The sequence below is a fragment of the Hoplias malabaricus genome, chromosome X2 (genome assembly GCF_029633855.1).
Source record: "Hoplias malabaricus isolate fHopMal1 chromosome X2, fHopMal1.hap1, whole genome shotgun sequence".
In the NCBI taxonomy this organism is placed as follows: domain Eukaryota; kingdom Metazoa; phylum Chordata; class Actinopteri; order Characiformes; family Erythrinidae; genus Hoplias; species Hoplias malabaricus.
In genome coordinates this window covers 39,958,166-39,974,379 of record NC_089819.1, presented here as the reverse complement: position 1 = coordinate 39,974,379, position 16,214 = coordinate 39,958,166, and the positions used below count along the sequence as shown (strand labels likewise).

At 41.1% G+C, this 16,214-nt stretch overlaps 1 protein-coding gene across 1 annotated transcript; it reads right to left on the bottom strand.

Moving 5' to 3' along the window:
• Window positions 1-4,139: 4,139 nt before the first annotated feature.
• Window positions 4,140-9,617, bottom strand: LOC136676418 (growth/differentiation factor 8-like). The gene is made up of 3 exons (XM_066653420.1): window positions 9,287-9,617; window positions 8,375-8,727; window positions 4,140-7,818 (listed from the first exon to the last, which is right to left on the bottom strand). The coding sequence occupies exons 1-3, from the start codon at window positions 9,615-9,617 to the stop codon at window positions 7,438-7,440; spliced, it is 1,065 nt and encodes a 354-aa protein (XP_066509517.1). The 3' UTR covers window positions 4,140-7,437.
• Window positions 9,618-16,214: the final 6,597 nt, after the last annotated feature.

The window sequence follows — 16,214 nt, the reverse complement described above, 5'->3', positions numbered from 1 at the left end:
AGGGAGGCGTGTGAGACACGTACACATTTCAGCCAATCAGAAACTATACATTTCTTGGTTTAGCCAATCGGCGCAAATAAATGGTACAAAGAGCCCGCCTCCTAATTTTTGTCACGTGGTTTACGGGAAACTGAAACCTAGGCTGCTGTGAATTTCCAGACGTTGAATTCAATCAGTTTAAGTACTTATATTTTTTATAACAAAGTTTAATGAACAACGCAATTGTTGTCGATATTATTAAATATACACGAGATACACTGTAAAAATATAAATTTTGTAAAACGCATAATTCTCATGTTTTAGGGCATAAAGTGAGTTTATATCCAATGTCGTTTAAGTGTGCTGAAGAAAACAAATGCCTTTGTTTTGTTCTTTATTCACATAATTTGTGTCAAATATAGATTCCAAGTGGCATTTAGTTCTTAATAGCTTGTAATTATAAATAATTATAATCAAAATATAAATATAATGAATGTATGCATTTGTATATATGTATATGTATGTATATATATAATCTACATACACTATGTAGATTATTAAATGTGTGACAAGACCGGGCTCATATTTATTTGACAGGGGAGAAACCCCAAGACAACGTTTAAAAATGCCGAAATGTCAGTGATTTCATGGCGTAACATGTATATGTTGTATCACACAGCTCCAGGGTCCTGGGGTTGTGGGTTCAGGCCCTGCTCCGGGCGTCTGTGAGGAGTTTGGTGTGTTCTTCCTATAGCGGAGTGAGCAATAGACTTTAGTTAATAATAATTTATTTGATTAATTTTATTATTTTGATTTATTTTATTATTATTGATCTGTTTAGTGTGTAATAAATACAATGTTATTTAAGAATAAATTTGCATGGTTTCAGAATGGGATCTTTTTCTCAGATTTACACTGGACATCAATGAGAAAATTCCACACATCTTTCAATTTAACACTCTCTCCTGCTGATTATCTTAAGGTGTGAAGTGGCGCTCTGTGTTGATACTCTTGTCGTGAATTTTGATTACAAAGGTGCCGACTGCAAGGTCGAGGGTGCCTGGATAGGTCCCCCAATCTTCCTTGTTCCTTAGAGAAACCAGACGCATGGCATAACAGAAGGGGTCTGTGTTGTGGCCTTGAGTAAACAAGAGATTTTAACTTGGGGCATCTGATTTACTTCAAAGAGATTTAATTTGAGATTCGTCCTGAGTCTACTACATCCCTGTGTGCTTTTGGGTTTCTTCTGGGTCATCAAAAAACACATGTTGGTAAGTAGATTGGTTACTCTAAAGTGTCCATAGGTGTGAGTGTGTTTCACCCGATGAAGCCTATGGTGCCTGCTACAGGGTGTGTTCCCACCTTGTTCCCACCAGTGATTCCAGGTAGGCTCCAGACCAACCACAACCCTGAACTGGATAAGTGGTTAAAGACGATGAATGTACTGGAATATTTTTTGTTTATATAACAAAACTGAACATAATCAATTTGAAGACTTAGAACTTCTCACTGTGCTTCGAATTAAACAGGGTGTTTCCTCCCCCAGGCAATGAACTAATTAATTTTTATAACCTCACCTTATAATTAAGAAGAACAGTTATACAATTGTGCGGCATAGTGGCACAGCAGGTATTGTCCAGAGACCTGGATGTTGTGGGTTCAAGTCCCGTTCCGGGTGACTGTCTGTGAGGAGTTAGGTGTGTTCTCCCCGTGTCCACAGTCCAAAAACACTTGTTGGTATGTGGATTGGCGAATCACTCCATAGGTGTGTGTGAGTGAATGTGTGAGTATGTGTGCCGCCCTGTGAAGGCCTTGCACCAAATGATTTCGGGTAGGCTTTGGACCCAATGCCACCCTGAACTGGACAAGCGGTTACAGACAATTAATGAATGAATGTTATACAATTACTCACTGTAGCCCATGTGTTGTTTTGTGTACTTAATTGTCCTCTCCTTTCATCCTGTTCTTCAATGCTCAGGACCATAACAGATCATAACAGATATGTTGACACTGGTGGGGGTGTGTTAATGTGTGTTGAAGCTGTGCTACTGCAATTTTTAAACCCCTCAGTGTCATTCTTGGATTGAGAATTGCCCACCAACCTAAAATATTCAGCCAACAGCATCCTGTAGCCAGTGACCTGAGACCACTGATGAAGGATTAGAGGACGACCAACAAAATGTGCCTTGGCCTAATGGTTAGAGGACTGGGCTTGGTACAAGAAGGTTGCCGTTTTGATCCCCAGGACCGACAGGGAACATCCATGGCTGAAGTGCCCTTGAGCAAGATACTGAACCCCCAAATGCTCCCCGGGTGCTGGGGATGGCTGCCCACCGCTCTGGATGTGTGTTCACAGCCCTTAGTGCACTAGTGTGTGTATGTGTTAACTGCCACAGATGGGTTAAATGCGAAAGACACATTTCCTTGTATGTTGTACAATAACAAATAATTGCACATTGCATTACATTACAACAGATGAAATATATCTACAAATTGGCCCAACAAGATGGGTACATCAGGTAGAGTGGACAGACACCACCACTGCTTTGTCTGATCCAATTTTATTGATGGGTATGAGTGGATCAGAGACACCACCAAAATAAATACATGCTTTATAGTGGTCCTGTGATTTGTGGTGGTCCTACCCGGAATTAATGGGCGCAAGGTGGGAACACACATCATGGAGTTGGCACCAGTCCTTTACAGTACGACACACACACATTCATTTACAACTATGGACACTTTAAGACAACAATCCATGTATTAACATGGGTTTTTGGATCGTGGGAATAAACCGGAGCACCCAGAGGAAACCTACGTGGACACGGGAAGGACACATCAAACTCCTCATGGAACGTGGCTCCGAAGCAGACCTCGAACCCACAACCCCAGGACACTGGGGCTGTGTGACAGCAACTCATGCTTTGCTGGTTTTTATAAATATGTTATATAAAGTGCATGATCACAGTGCAGCAGGTGTGCATTATATGCTTTGTGAATACCAAATGTTCATTCATTCATTATCTATAACCGCTTATCCAGTTCAGGGTCGCGGTGGGTCCAGAGCCTACCTGGTATCATTGGGCGCAAGGCAGGAATACACCCTGGAGGGTGCGCCAGTCCTTCACAGGGCAACACAGACACACACACCTACGGACACTTTTGAGTCACCAATCCACCTACCAATGTGTGTTTTTGGACTGTGGCAGGAAACCGGAGCACCCGGAGGAAACCCATGCGAACATGGGGAGAACACACCAACTACTCACAGACAGTCACCCGGAGCGGGAATCAAACCCACAACCTCCAGGTCCCTGGAGCTGTGTGACTGCGCCACCGTGCTGCCCAAGACTAAATGTTTCATTGATAAATATTTTATAGGCTGCAGTGTGCAACAGCTGTTCTGTTGTTTTGCAATCAATATATATAGCAATAATTAAATGCACATGTTATGTCTAAACATTTGTAGAAGTTAGTGAATTCAGCTAGGTTAAGGTGCACCCATTCTGATCATTTATAACATTCCGTTATTGTGACCAATTTGTATATCTACATTCACTCGTGTGCTCTTGAGTTTGCCATCAAGTTCTTGTAGCAATGTTCCAGCCATTTAAAGCTGATTTAATTCATAAGAAATTTTGGGTGATCCACTAACTTTTGATCTAAAAGTGTATGCTAATGTCTGTTTCAAACCTCACCTATAAAGAATGTGTTTAAAATATATATTTTTGTTTAACATACAAGGGTCAGAATGCATTCCCATGCACCAGGACTGACTTAAATCTCATCAGCGTGTCAGCAGAAATGTGACAGTTTTGATATTTGTGTCCTAAACTAGCCCAGCTCTAACACAGGTCACTAACACATAAAGCATCTAGTAACACTAGTAAATTTGTATTTGTTAAGGAGCAGTTAAACATTAAGAAGTGAACCCTCTAATTTCACACTGATCTTCAGAGAGCCATTTAAGCAATAGGAATTAAGAGTAAAATGTTTACAGATTGGAAGAGATAGAAGGTATGATAAATATTTCCCAAACAGCATAAGACAGATTCATAAAAATATATAATTGATAAATATAGGAACCAAGACAATCTGAGGAATAAAATTAACATGAAAGAAGAGACAATGTCTCCAGTGAACTCAGTTTCATGGTTTATTGAGCGCTAACAGCTTTTATTTGTTATTGGATTGACATCAGAAGATTGCCAGACATCTGTGGCTAGTGTTGTGTGTGTGTAAAGACCACTCTGGAAATATGACTTCCTTTTTCTCAAGATCCTTCCAAATAAACAAAGTGCTAAAAAAGCAACAGATCTCATTTAACTTGTTTCAGACAACAGTGCTTTAGCCTGGCTGTACTGGCTATATTCAGTCAATTTCAAATCCAAGGGCCCAAATAACACTTCAGTACAAACATTAGGGGATATCCCTTTTAATTTGGCTTTTTTTTGGCTTATAGTTGTGCCTACTATAAACATAAACATTCAATTATGCATGCTCAGCTTCTATTAAAGACACCAGCAATATAAACGAGCTCACTTAGACAACTATACATGAGCCTAGGGTCACCATGCTCAATGCCTAGAGTCAGACAATGAGAAATAAAGCCTCCAGCATTGGGCTATGGAGCAATGGCACTGCATTCTTTGGAGTAATAGAGTTAAATCATATAAATTTGGGTTAAGTTAGAGCCATCCAACATTTTATCTGACCTCACCAATGCTCTTGAGGCTGAATGCCATCAAATACAGTACAATCTTGAAAATAACGGTGTTACAAAGGCTTCTTTGAGCGATTCCATAGAATAACCACCTTTGATTCCATAAAGAATTGTGTTTGTTAAGAGACGTTTAAGGTTTAAAATCACTCAGTCTGAAGGTTCTTCATCCATTTAAACAATTAAGCACAAATTGTTCTTTGTGGGACAACCAGAGGTTCTTCATCACTCAAAGAATCCTTTGTAGCAGCTTAATTTTAAGAGTGTAATGTCCCAAAATATTGTCTAAATAAGAAGTAGTTATTGTAGCTAACTGGGAAGCAATGTACATTGTCATTTTATTCTGCTCAAGTGAAAGGATCTTTGAAGACTTGCAGAGTACGAATTCTAGAATGAACAACAAGCACTGTGTATACAATCAATTTAGGATAGAAAACATATCTACTGACTTTTTAAAAATCATACTTTTTAACATTCACATATTGTCCTCTTTAGCTAAAATGTGTTAGATCCATCAAGGCACAAATGTTTTAATTCAAGCCCATTATTTTTATCCATGTCTATATATAACAGTATGTCATACAGTTTCAGAAACCATTTACGAGACAACACCACACAATTTGAGGTGAGTGTGTGATGACATTGGAATCGATGCTTGGTGGGTTATAAAACTTTCTTGTTAGCTACATTGCCCTAGTAGCTCCAGTGCCAACAGAAAAGACACAAACCTCAGACACTAGACATGTCTTGGTCAACACTATGTTCACATGTACATTTACACATGATAATTAATGGATTTTGGCAGTTAACTCATTATCATAATTGTCATGTATACAACAGATTGAACAAAATCTCCTATAAGATTTCAACAAATCATATAAAGAGCACAGTAATGGGATTTTGTCATCACATGTTTTCCCTTAATCTTATTTCTTTAAATTATTTACATCTGCACATGTGCAGTGACGAAAACAATTTAAAGAGGGGTTAACAAGAATCTGTAAACTCTTAATGCCTATATAAATGCTATAACTGTTAAATTGTAACAAATTACCTTATATAAGTTACCTTACATTAATGAGAAAACTGTGCCAAGATATTTTTAATATTTTCATTATGTGCTGTTGAATTTATTGGCATGTTGCTAAACAACAATAAAAATGAAATCTGATAACTGCCTGACTCATGTAGACTGAGTTTCTCATTGATTGGTAAAGTGACAGAAAAGTTGCTGAATGGATTATTGTAAAAATCAGATTTTCTGAAGTTATCAAATGATTGTGTGCATGAAAACACAGTCATTCTTGGGTTCCAATTGTGCAAATCTCTTCTTTGACCATCTGCGGGCGTCCTTGTTGTCCTCAGGCCAAGGCCAGTGCTATTGTCACGACCCAGTGGGATATTTCCCAGCATGCAAAGTAAGCTGGGTGTTTGTTTATTTCTTTAAAGAGCCGTAATCCACTCCACATGCCCCAAGGCAGGGTTAGCGGGGCTGTTCGGTTACCAGAGGACGAGGTGCTTTCAGGTCGTCAAACAACTCATCAACAAGCATCCAGCAGCTTTTACAAAACAGCGTTTGCTTATATTCACCATGACTGGTCTTCTCCAACCAGTTCTGCTGATATTAACAACATAGTATTTGTAGTTCTGTTTCTTAACTATTTATACAGCTACAGAGATAGAAACATTTTTGTAAATTGAATTTACATTATCATTCTCACCGATCCTAAAATTATTTCATCATTTTTGCCTATGTATGTCATATCAGAAAGCAATGACGCACTATATGTCTGAGGGTTTACAGATTCCATTATACAGTGAGTGAAATTTAGATACACCTACTGTTGACACTGATTCAATCATACACCCTGGGTATAATATTTTTAGAAAAGCCTACATAAAACTTGTAATTTTAGAGCAGCTGCACATGAGCCTATGGTCATAATATCCAATGGATAGTGTGGGCAACAGGGGTCTAAAACCCCTGAGCTTTGAGCTGTGGAGGAGTGGAACTGCATGCTTTGGAGAGATGGATCTCCACTCAGTAAGTCTGTGATGTGCTGTTCTCACTATTGTTCTCATTGCTAAATGCTACCAACTCCACATAGCAATGGTTTAGTATAATGTCTAAAGCAAAGGTGGACAAATCTGCTTAATAATACTCATTTCAGAAAAAAATGTGGAATAAGTAGGTGTCCACAGTCCCTAGGCCATAGACATTAAATATTCGTAGAGACCACCATTTGGCCTAGATATTAAGACCAAAGTAGCTAAATAAAGCTAGGCAGCAACACTTAATAACTCAACCTCACAGCTTGCAGTGGGCCCTAACCTAGTCATAGTCAGTAAAAATAATAATAATAATAATAATAATTATTATGTAAATTGTCAAAACTGGTTTATACTTCATCATCCTAGTAGTCATTCACAATGACAAAATATTGTGTCATATTACAATATTTTTTTCCTATATTTATAATGTGCCTAAATTTAACGTGTTGTCTTCACGTCATGAATGTGGCACATTTGTTTTGAGGGGAGGTCCACAATTATTTAAGTCCTCAAAGATTTGATGTGATATTTTAACTTTTAGTGCCTTGGTCTGGGTTGAGGCACATGATTTTTGGGGAGAATCTGAACTTTTACTTTAGTCCTGGGCCCGGAGATTTGCCCTAAAAAGCTCAGCTATTGTTCAGCAAAGCACTGGCTATGAAATGCTCCTGGTAGCATGACTGGGCTCAGGAGCAGCCACAGAGGTCCACGACCATGGAAGGAATTTTCCCATAGATGATCTGCTCACGGTGGTTGAAGTAGAGCATGTTGATGGGGGACATCTTTGTTGGGGTGCAGCAGGGTCCTGCGGTGCCACGAGGGTTGGCCTTGTTCACCAGGTGAGTGTGTGGATACTTCTGCAGGTGAACCTGCTCACACTCACCCGAGCAGTAGTTGGCTTTGTAGCGTTTGGGTGCAATGATCCAATCCCAGCCGAAGTCCTCAAAGTCCACAGTAAGTGGATAACGACAGCAGCGAGACTCAGTTGAACGCTCGTCACAGTCCAGACCCGTGTCTCTCCTTGAACGCTTCAGACTCTCTGCAATCTTCACCTCCAAGAACGGCTGCTGTGAGAGCAAAGAACATAGTTATTTCCTCCAGTAAATCTTCTTCATGTTATGTAGCAGCCATTTTGCTGACAACTACAGGCCTGTAGACGTATCAGATTTTATATTAACCCTGCTATAAAGCAACACTATGTAAGATTTGGTATGTTTGCTCCTTGGCTCCTCTAGACTCGCTTTTTCAGCACTGTCCTGCAGTCAAGAGAGACAGGGATGGAGGGGTGGATTCCTGCCCACCTCCAAAGGTTACATAATGCAGTGTCTGCAGTGCTGAGGCCAGAGAAGCAATGACCCTATTCTCCCTATAGTGGTACATAACAATTATTCTGAAGCTGTAATTCCAAGGTAAAAACACTACATATCATTATTTTAAACATGGCCACCTCCAAATGGAGCATGAACATGTAAAAAGGAATTTGTGTTTTCATCTAATACGACTTCAATTTCATAGAAAAAAAATAATTCATAAATATTGCTGGTAAAAAATGTCTGATTGTTCCATTAATGGCTGTTCTGATTTGAAATGTATAAAACATGCTCTAAGCAGGAAATGCCTTACAAGCCCCTCCTCTCCAGACTCAGCGGAGGTGATGGCCAGGTCCTTGCCATGTGTGTCCAGTGCCTTGATCTGGACACCGAAGCTGCTATTCGGCCGCTGCAGCCAAGCTTGGAGCGGCTGCTTCATGTCAACACTTTGCCATGGGCTAGTGTGAGAGTCCACATCCAGGCTCAGTGAGTGGATATTGGAGCTGCTGCTGAGGCCAGACAGCTGCATGGACACAGTGGTGGCCTCTCGTCCCAAGCGCAGGTGGAACCACAGCTGGGCCTTCACAACGTTGTCCGGCAGGATCTTGGGGCTTAGAGAGAACAGGCAGCAGCGTGGCGCTCCATTGCCCTGGACCATGCCTTGTGCTGAAACCAAATATAACCAACATCTTTCTTCACTGTGAAATTATGTACCTATGTTAAAAGCAATAAAAACACTAACTATTCCATCAAATCCGAACTTCAGAAGCATGTGTGTGTACAATTCGTGTGAAAACCATTCCATAATGTTGTCTATATACAAGCCTATAATAATTTTTTCATGACATCAGAAGCATGTTTTAATAAAAGCTTGCATGAACATTATATATACTAAGTGGCCTAAACTTTGGGGACAGCTGACGGGTATAAATCAGAAGTTTGTTTTTCTTTGCTACAGTAACAGTCTCTACCCTTCTGGGAAAGTTTATCCTATATTGTGGAACCTTATATGGAGCTCATTCTCTCCACTGCTCCACAGTCCAGTTCTTTTTGGGATTTAATAGCCCTCTAGCACACGCACTGGGCATGAAAGGCTCACATGCAGCTGTTCATTATAAGAGTATGCTAATTAGAATACATTAATTACGTGCGTCAGAGCTGTAGGCCCTGCCTGTGTATAAAATAATAGAATAATGAAATTATGCGTAAAAGCACGTGGTCTTACGTTCCGTGGCCACGACGATGATGGTCTCGGTGGTCGCCTGCTCTTCGTCGTGCTCCGCGCTCTCGCCGTTTTCGTATTGACTGAGCAGCTGCTGCAGAGGTGGCGCGCGCGGCAGCAGCTGCTTCACCGCCTCTCTGCTAATGTTAGGCGCGTGCTGCAGACGCAGTAAGCTCAGGATCTGCGCCTTGATGGAGTGCAGGCGCATCCGCTTGCTCTGCTGTCGGGACTCGCACGTGGCGCATTGCTCGCCTTCCTCTGTGGGCGCGGGGCTCTGAGCCTGTCCCGCGCGCAGCAGCGCCAGAGCCGAGAGCGCAAGAATGACAGCCTTCATCTTTAAATACGCGTCCAGGACACGTTAGGCCACGACTGTGCAGAATGTCTGAAAGGCGTTCAGTTCCCATCCACAGGGTTTTATAGTGCGTGCGTTCATCCCCCTAAGCCCCCCCCACCCCGCGAGCCATGATTGGCTCAGTGCACAAGGATGAAAGGAGGGAAAGTTGCCAAACTGTAACATGTGCAAGACTTTTAACACCACTGGTCAAATTACGTGCTGATTATTCACTGTTTTAATATACCCAGTAAACATTTAGACGTTGATTCAACGTTGAAATAACGTAATGACTGCCGTCTAATCAACGTTCTCTTAAGGTTGAAAATGAAAGTTGAAAAGACATCCAAACACAGACATTGAAAAGACGACTATTAGACGTATTTTGGACGTTTTTTGGCGTTATTAATTGGTCCCGAAATAAATTACTTGTATATTACGCATTTTGGACGTCCAGATTACGTTATCGATTGGTCACCACTTAACCAACTTTTTAAAATGGATTTTGGATGTCCATTGACGTTTAAAATATGTCCCTGACAGACAGACTACTTTTAGACCTATTTTGAACGTCCAGGGACGTTCCTTGTTTACTGGGTATTAACTGGTTATACCTTGGCTATTCGGTGGCCCAGAGAGTCCAAACACAACAGGCATCATCCAATCATTATACCTCTAAAACTAATATTTGTAAATCAAAACCGCATATTTATATTTTACTGCGTCAAACCAATAAGCAACGTGTAGGTCCCGCATTGACACGCACCTCCCCCCAAAAGAAATCCTGTCATTGACACAGACTGCAGACAAAAGCAAATTTATTACAATAGATTTCCTCAGACATCAGATTGAACATCATGGAGTAAAAAATACATTCACCTCTGCTTTTGTTGCTTTCCTGGTACCGAATGTATTATGCTCTGTTCCAAATGGCACCCTATTCCCTAAACACAAAAAGTGTAAATACTCTGTCACAGGGGCGTCGCCTTGCCCGGGGCTTCCGGGGCTCTATATTGGCCTTTGGGGAATTTTTTTTTTCATCTCATGTATTTTTTTGTTTTTCTTGCAGAAAAAATGGTGATATGTAGAGGTTCTAATTGTACATAAATGTTCAAGTAAATAATTGAAAATAATTACTTATGAATGCATGTTTTGATTTGGTGGCCCACTTCTAAATACCCAAGCAGCAGAGTGGGTGGGGAAGTTGATGAAGAGTACGGTGGACAAGGGGTTTACAAAATTGCGGGGAAAAGGGCGAGGCACAATGATGTGATGAGCCTCGCGCCTGGATTTAAGGTGGAACACAGTGCACTTACTCTCTATGAAGTTTTAAGTTAGAATGTCGTATCTTAACTACTTAGGGTGACCAGACGTCCTCTTTTACCCGGACATGTCCTCTTTTTTAGACTTAAAAATATGCCCGGGCGGAATTTTACAAACGTCCGGGATTTTGTTTTTCTAGAGCTTACGTAGAATTTCGATAAGCGTTTCATTCACAAACTAGTCCCGCCCTCCTCCACTCCGATTGGTTCGCTTGAGTGAGAAGGGGGCGTGGTGAAGTAGCCTAAAATCTTCGGATTGCACGGTCTGACTGTAGAGCTACTGTTATTGGTCGATAACCTTCTCTGTAAACACTTAACTTGCTTAGCATACTTAACTGAATCTTAACTACTGACAACTCGAAGTTTCTCATTTGTGTTGTCTTATGGATTGTTAAGGCCTTAAGGTCTCAGGGACTGTTAAGGGCTGGGCGAACTGAGAGCGCCTTCGCAATCTTTGCACGGTCGCCTGCTTTCTGCGGTTTCGTTTTGCCTGTCGCGTACTCTCCTCTACTGCAAATGCTCCGAGAATTTCTCCTCAAAGTCGTCCATGTTGTCCAGCTACCGGAGGCACTCAGACTTCCTCTGACTATGTTGGACGAGACTCTGTCTGCATTCCCTATCCTTAACCCCTGCCCCACCAGCGAGGATTGAGTGTGTATTTTTTTTTTTTTTGGTGGGGGGGTGCTCAATAAAGAACGAAGCGGCCATTTTAGTTTATGGCCTTGCCGCACCCAATCCTCATGTGGCAAAGGAAAGAAAAAATATATATATAAAAGGGTGCCTAAGCGCTATGGTTGACAGCAACAAATCAGTGTTCTGATTGGTTAAACAAACCTCGCGATCTGATTGGTCCAGTTAAAGCTTTCCTATTGGTCCATCAATTGGCTAACAAAACGGTCATATATCCGCAACTGAAACATAGATTAACACAAGCAGCAGAGAAGTGGAATGTATGGATTTTTTCCCAAAACATTTAAAAACTCCCACTGACATATTTGGAACCTTAAAAATGTTGGCTCTTGCACATTTTAAGCCATATACCATTAAGAGGTATATGCAGTTATTTGATTGGGATATTTGATAGAAAAATCTTTTTACCAAAAGCCAATTAAAATTAGTAAACATCCCCTTTATTTTGACTTAATATTGGGTGTTTACTACTTTTTTTTTCGAAAAAAATTAGAGTTATTACAGCTGAAAGGGCCTGCTAATAATATTTGTTAGAATAAGTATAGAGAATGGGCCACTACATAACAGCGAATTGCATTGTGGGTAGTGTTCAACATTTTACAGGACAAACTCAGCAAAAGAACAAAACAAGGGACTGGGTGAAGAGCAAGCGCTCCCAGTATACTGAAAATAAGCAAAGGCTAGAGACAGGCGTGAATAATTCATATTTTATTGCAAAAACGGCAACGTGGAAACGAGAAAAACAAACCAACACCAGTGAAATACTCCTAAGCCCAGAAGGACTAAATGTAGAGGCATAAATAGAGAGAACACTTAACTGAAGGAAAACGACGTGGCAGATCTTCACATCATTAAGAGTCCTAAAACAGTTTAACAGCATCGCACCTCCTTTACTTACTGATACAAGTGCTGAGAGCCGCTGTGAGCACCTGCTCCAAGCATCACGATGTTCTCACCTATAGTCTATTAAAGCACATATTAAATTGAGCTCTCTTCATGTTGTTTCTTTAAATAAGCATATTTCCCCCAAAATTGTAAATTTTCTCATAAATGTGTAATTGTGTTTAAAGCATCATATTAGGCCTAATTATTATTATTCAGCATAAAAGAAACTGAATAGTTTAGGTAAAGTTATTTATGAATATGGAATGGCAAGGTTTGGTAGGTTGCATAAAAAAGTAAAGTGCACAAGATATAGTGAAGTCAAGATGGTAAGTAGAAATAGATAAACTAATACAGGAGTTAAGGGCTCTTAGAAACAGTGGAGGCGAGTAGGGGAAGAGGAAAGAGGACTTGAGGAAAAAGAAGGAACATGCTAGGGCAGTGTTCTTTAGGAACCCTTTTAATTTTGTAAAGACCTTATATGTTAGAGAGAAATCTGGGGGTTTAAAAGTTGGAAAGAGGGAATTGGAGGAGCATTTCAATGATGTGTACTGATAAGGATAAAGCAAAGGAGCTAGAGTTGCCACAAGATATTTCACCAGTAGGTGTGCCGTATCGTGTGTACAAGTATGCACCTGAGGTCTTGAAGTTTTTGTGGAGGTTGATGGTTATAGTTTGGAAGAAAGGGATCATTCCAAAAGAGTGGAGAAGAGCAGGCAGTATCCTTATCCTTAAGGAGAAAGATGCTGTGGCTATAGAACAGTTTCGGCCTATAAGTCTTTTTAATGTGGAGGGTAAGATTTTCTTTAGTGTGATAACGAGGAGACTTGCTGCTTATTTGAAAGAAAAAAAAATTGATACGTCAGTACAAAAGGCAGTGTTTTCTGACTTTGCAGAATGTTTGGAAGATAGCCTTTGCCCTTGATTTTTTCCAGATGTCAGATAAGGTTACTAGGCTTGTTAAAGCATATTTTAAGAACATTCAGTTTTGCTTTTGTATGGGGGAATTTGTTACATCATGGCAGTGGTTAGAAATGGCTGAATGTTCAATTTCACCATTAGCATTTATGATGGCGGCTTCCCACAATCAGGGCTTACATGGGCGACATGACGACCCTGACGACTACTGCTCCTTGGACACGGCGGTTGCTGGGGAAGTTAAATGGTAATCTAAGGTTGGCTAGGCTGAAAGTTAAACTGAGCAAGTCTAGAAGCCTGTGGATTGTCAAAGGAAAACTTGTACAGGAAAATGTTTGGATGGAAGGAAACATTATCAGGTGCTAAGTGTTTTAGCATGTTCATTGCCAGTTCAATCATGGCGGGAACATCCATGACTGAAATGTCCTTGAGCAAGGCACTGAACCCCCAAATGCTCTCCGGGTGCCGCGGATGGCTGCCAGCTGCTCTGGGTGTGTGTTCACAGCCCCTAGTGCACTAGTGTGTGTGTGTGTTCACTGCCACAGATGGGTTAAATGCAGAAGACACATTTCATTGTACATTGTACAATGACAAATAATTGCACCTCAACAAATTATCAGATATAAGCCAGCCAGTTCCAATAGCAAACTCAAAACCAAGATTTGTATCTCAGGTGATAGCCCCAAGCTGCTCTGATCCAGAGGTGATTGTTTTAAAGAAACATGTAAAGAGGTTGCAACAGAAAATCACCACCAAAAAGGCTAATTCTGCCCCTATGTCTGCTGTTGCCGTTCTAGTGGAACATTCTGAACAAACAGAATTGGTGTTGTGAGATTGGACATTTCACAAAATGCAAAAAATCCTGAAAACCAGAGCAAAGTTATTCAAAAATGTATTCGGTCCAAAAGAAAATACAAAGAAGGGACCATCCTTAAGTGATGCAACCCAACCTGATGTCGTATGTTCTGTGAAAAAGAGTGCTGTAGAAGCTGTTGAACCTAAAAACATTCACAAAGTATTGATAGGGCCTCCTACAGTGGTACAGGTAAAGCGAATGGTCACTCATGTGACACTTTGCTAGATAGTGGCTCTCAAGTCACCATAATATTTGAATCCTGGTATAGAAAGCATCTGTCTGGGAGCAGGTGGTTCTCAGTCCTTGATTTATGCAGTGGTTACTACCAGATAGCAATGGTGGAAGAGGATAAGGAAAAGACTGCTTTATCTTCCCCCTGGAGTTCTGTCAGTTTGAACAGATGCCTCAGGGCATTGCTGGTGCCCTAGTGACATATCAGAGGCTTAGGAAAAGGCTGTGGGAGACATTAACCTTCTGCAGGTGATGGTGTATTTCGATGACCTAATAGTCTTTGTGAGGTCTTTGGAGAAGTATGAAGAAAGGCCTAAAACTTTCCCTTTATAAATGCCAGTTTTGTCAACCCAAGGTGAAATATGTGGGGTACATAATATCAGCGGAAGCCATCGCCAATTACCCTGCCAAAGCGGAGGCCATTACCAACTGGCCTCAGCCTACTGAACTGAAGTCATTGCAGTCCTTCCTGGGACTCTGTGGGTACTACCAGCACTTTATAGCTAGCTACTAGTTCATTATGAGTCCCTTGACTTACCTAACCAAAGGACATGCACTGAAACAGCAAGGTGGAGCATCAGACAGTCAGAGAGCTAAGATGTACCTGAGGGAGTAGGAGCCATTTGGTTATAAGTGGGACCAGGCATGCAGTAATGCATTCCATCACATTATTTAGTGTCTGACTAATGCCAAAGTACTGGCATTTGCTGATGTCAGCAAACCTTTATGTAGATGCAAGTTTGAAGTTGCTAGGGAGTGTGCTATATCAAGAGTACCCAGAGGGGTTAATTCCTGTAGCATTTGACAGCAGAAAGTTAAGCAAATCTGAACAGAACTATACCATACACCAGCTTGAATTTTTAGTCGTGGACAAGTTCCATGACTACTTTTACTGTGCACACTGATAATAACCCACTTATGTATATCCTTACCACAGCCAAGCTTAATGCCACGGGTCAGTGCAGGCTTGCAGCATTAGCCTGATATGATTTTGATATACACTATAGGCCTGGCAAGACCTGGCAGGGCAGGAGGAGGGTGCAGATAATGAGCATATCCCAAAGGCAGGCATAAGAGCAATGTGCCAACTCATTAGTAGTGATGAGCTACGTGACTCTTCTCTGAGATATATAGAGCAACTAAAAGCTACACTGTTCTGTATCCCAGATGTTTATGCCTACCCCACGTGCCTGAAGCATGATTCACTGGAGTAAATGTCAAAAGCAGAGTTGATAGAGGCCCAGAAAAAACACAGTCATAGATGGATTGAGAGAAGCTGTCATAACAGGGGAGTGGCCAGATGATAAGTCAGACCCAAACATGCAGCTAATGAAGTGAGACAGATGAAGGCTAGTGATGAGAGAGAAACTTCTATAGGACCAGTAAGAAACCTGATGGAGAGGTTTTCCAGCTTGTGTTGCTGGCTGAATTTAGGAAACTCACTTCATGATCAGATGGGACATATGGGGATGGAGCGAGTAAATGATCTCTTGAGGAGTAGGTTTTACTGGCCCAGGATGACATCTAAGGCTGTGGGTAGTGAGTGATTCACAAAACTCCTTGTAAAAAGGTAGCCCCGTCCACATCAGTGAGGATTTCACATTGACACTGAACACCACGAAGCTGGTCATAACAGCTCAACAGCGGCTGTAGTTCCTGAAGAGGCTGAGAAAGTTTGGGATGACTCCCAAAATCCTCAGC

Bases quoted from the DNA above. Each gene is read 5' to 3' on its own strand.
- LOC136676418 (XM_066653420.1), bottom strand. From the start codon at position 9,617: ATGAAGGCTGTCATTCTTGCGCTCTCGGCTCTGGCGCTGCTGCGCGCG. The intron at 8,728-9,286 runs GTAAGACCACGT...ATTTGGTTTCAG, and splicing joins CATCGTCGTGGCCACGGAAC to CACAAGGCATGGTCCAGGGC. The intron at 7,819-8,374 runs GTAAGGCATTTC...TTGCTCTCACAG, and splicing joins AGTCTGGAGAGGAGGGGCTT to CAGCCGTTCTTGGAGGTGAA.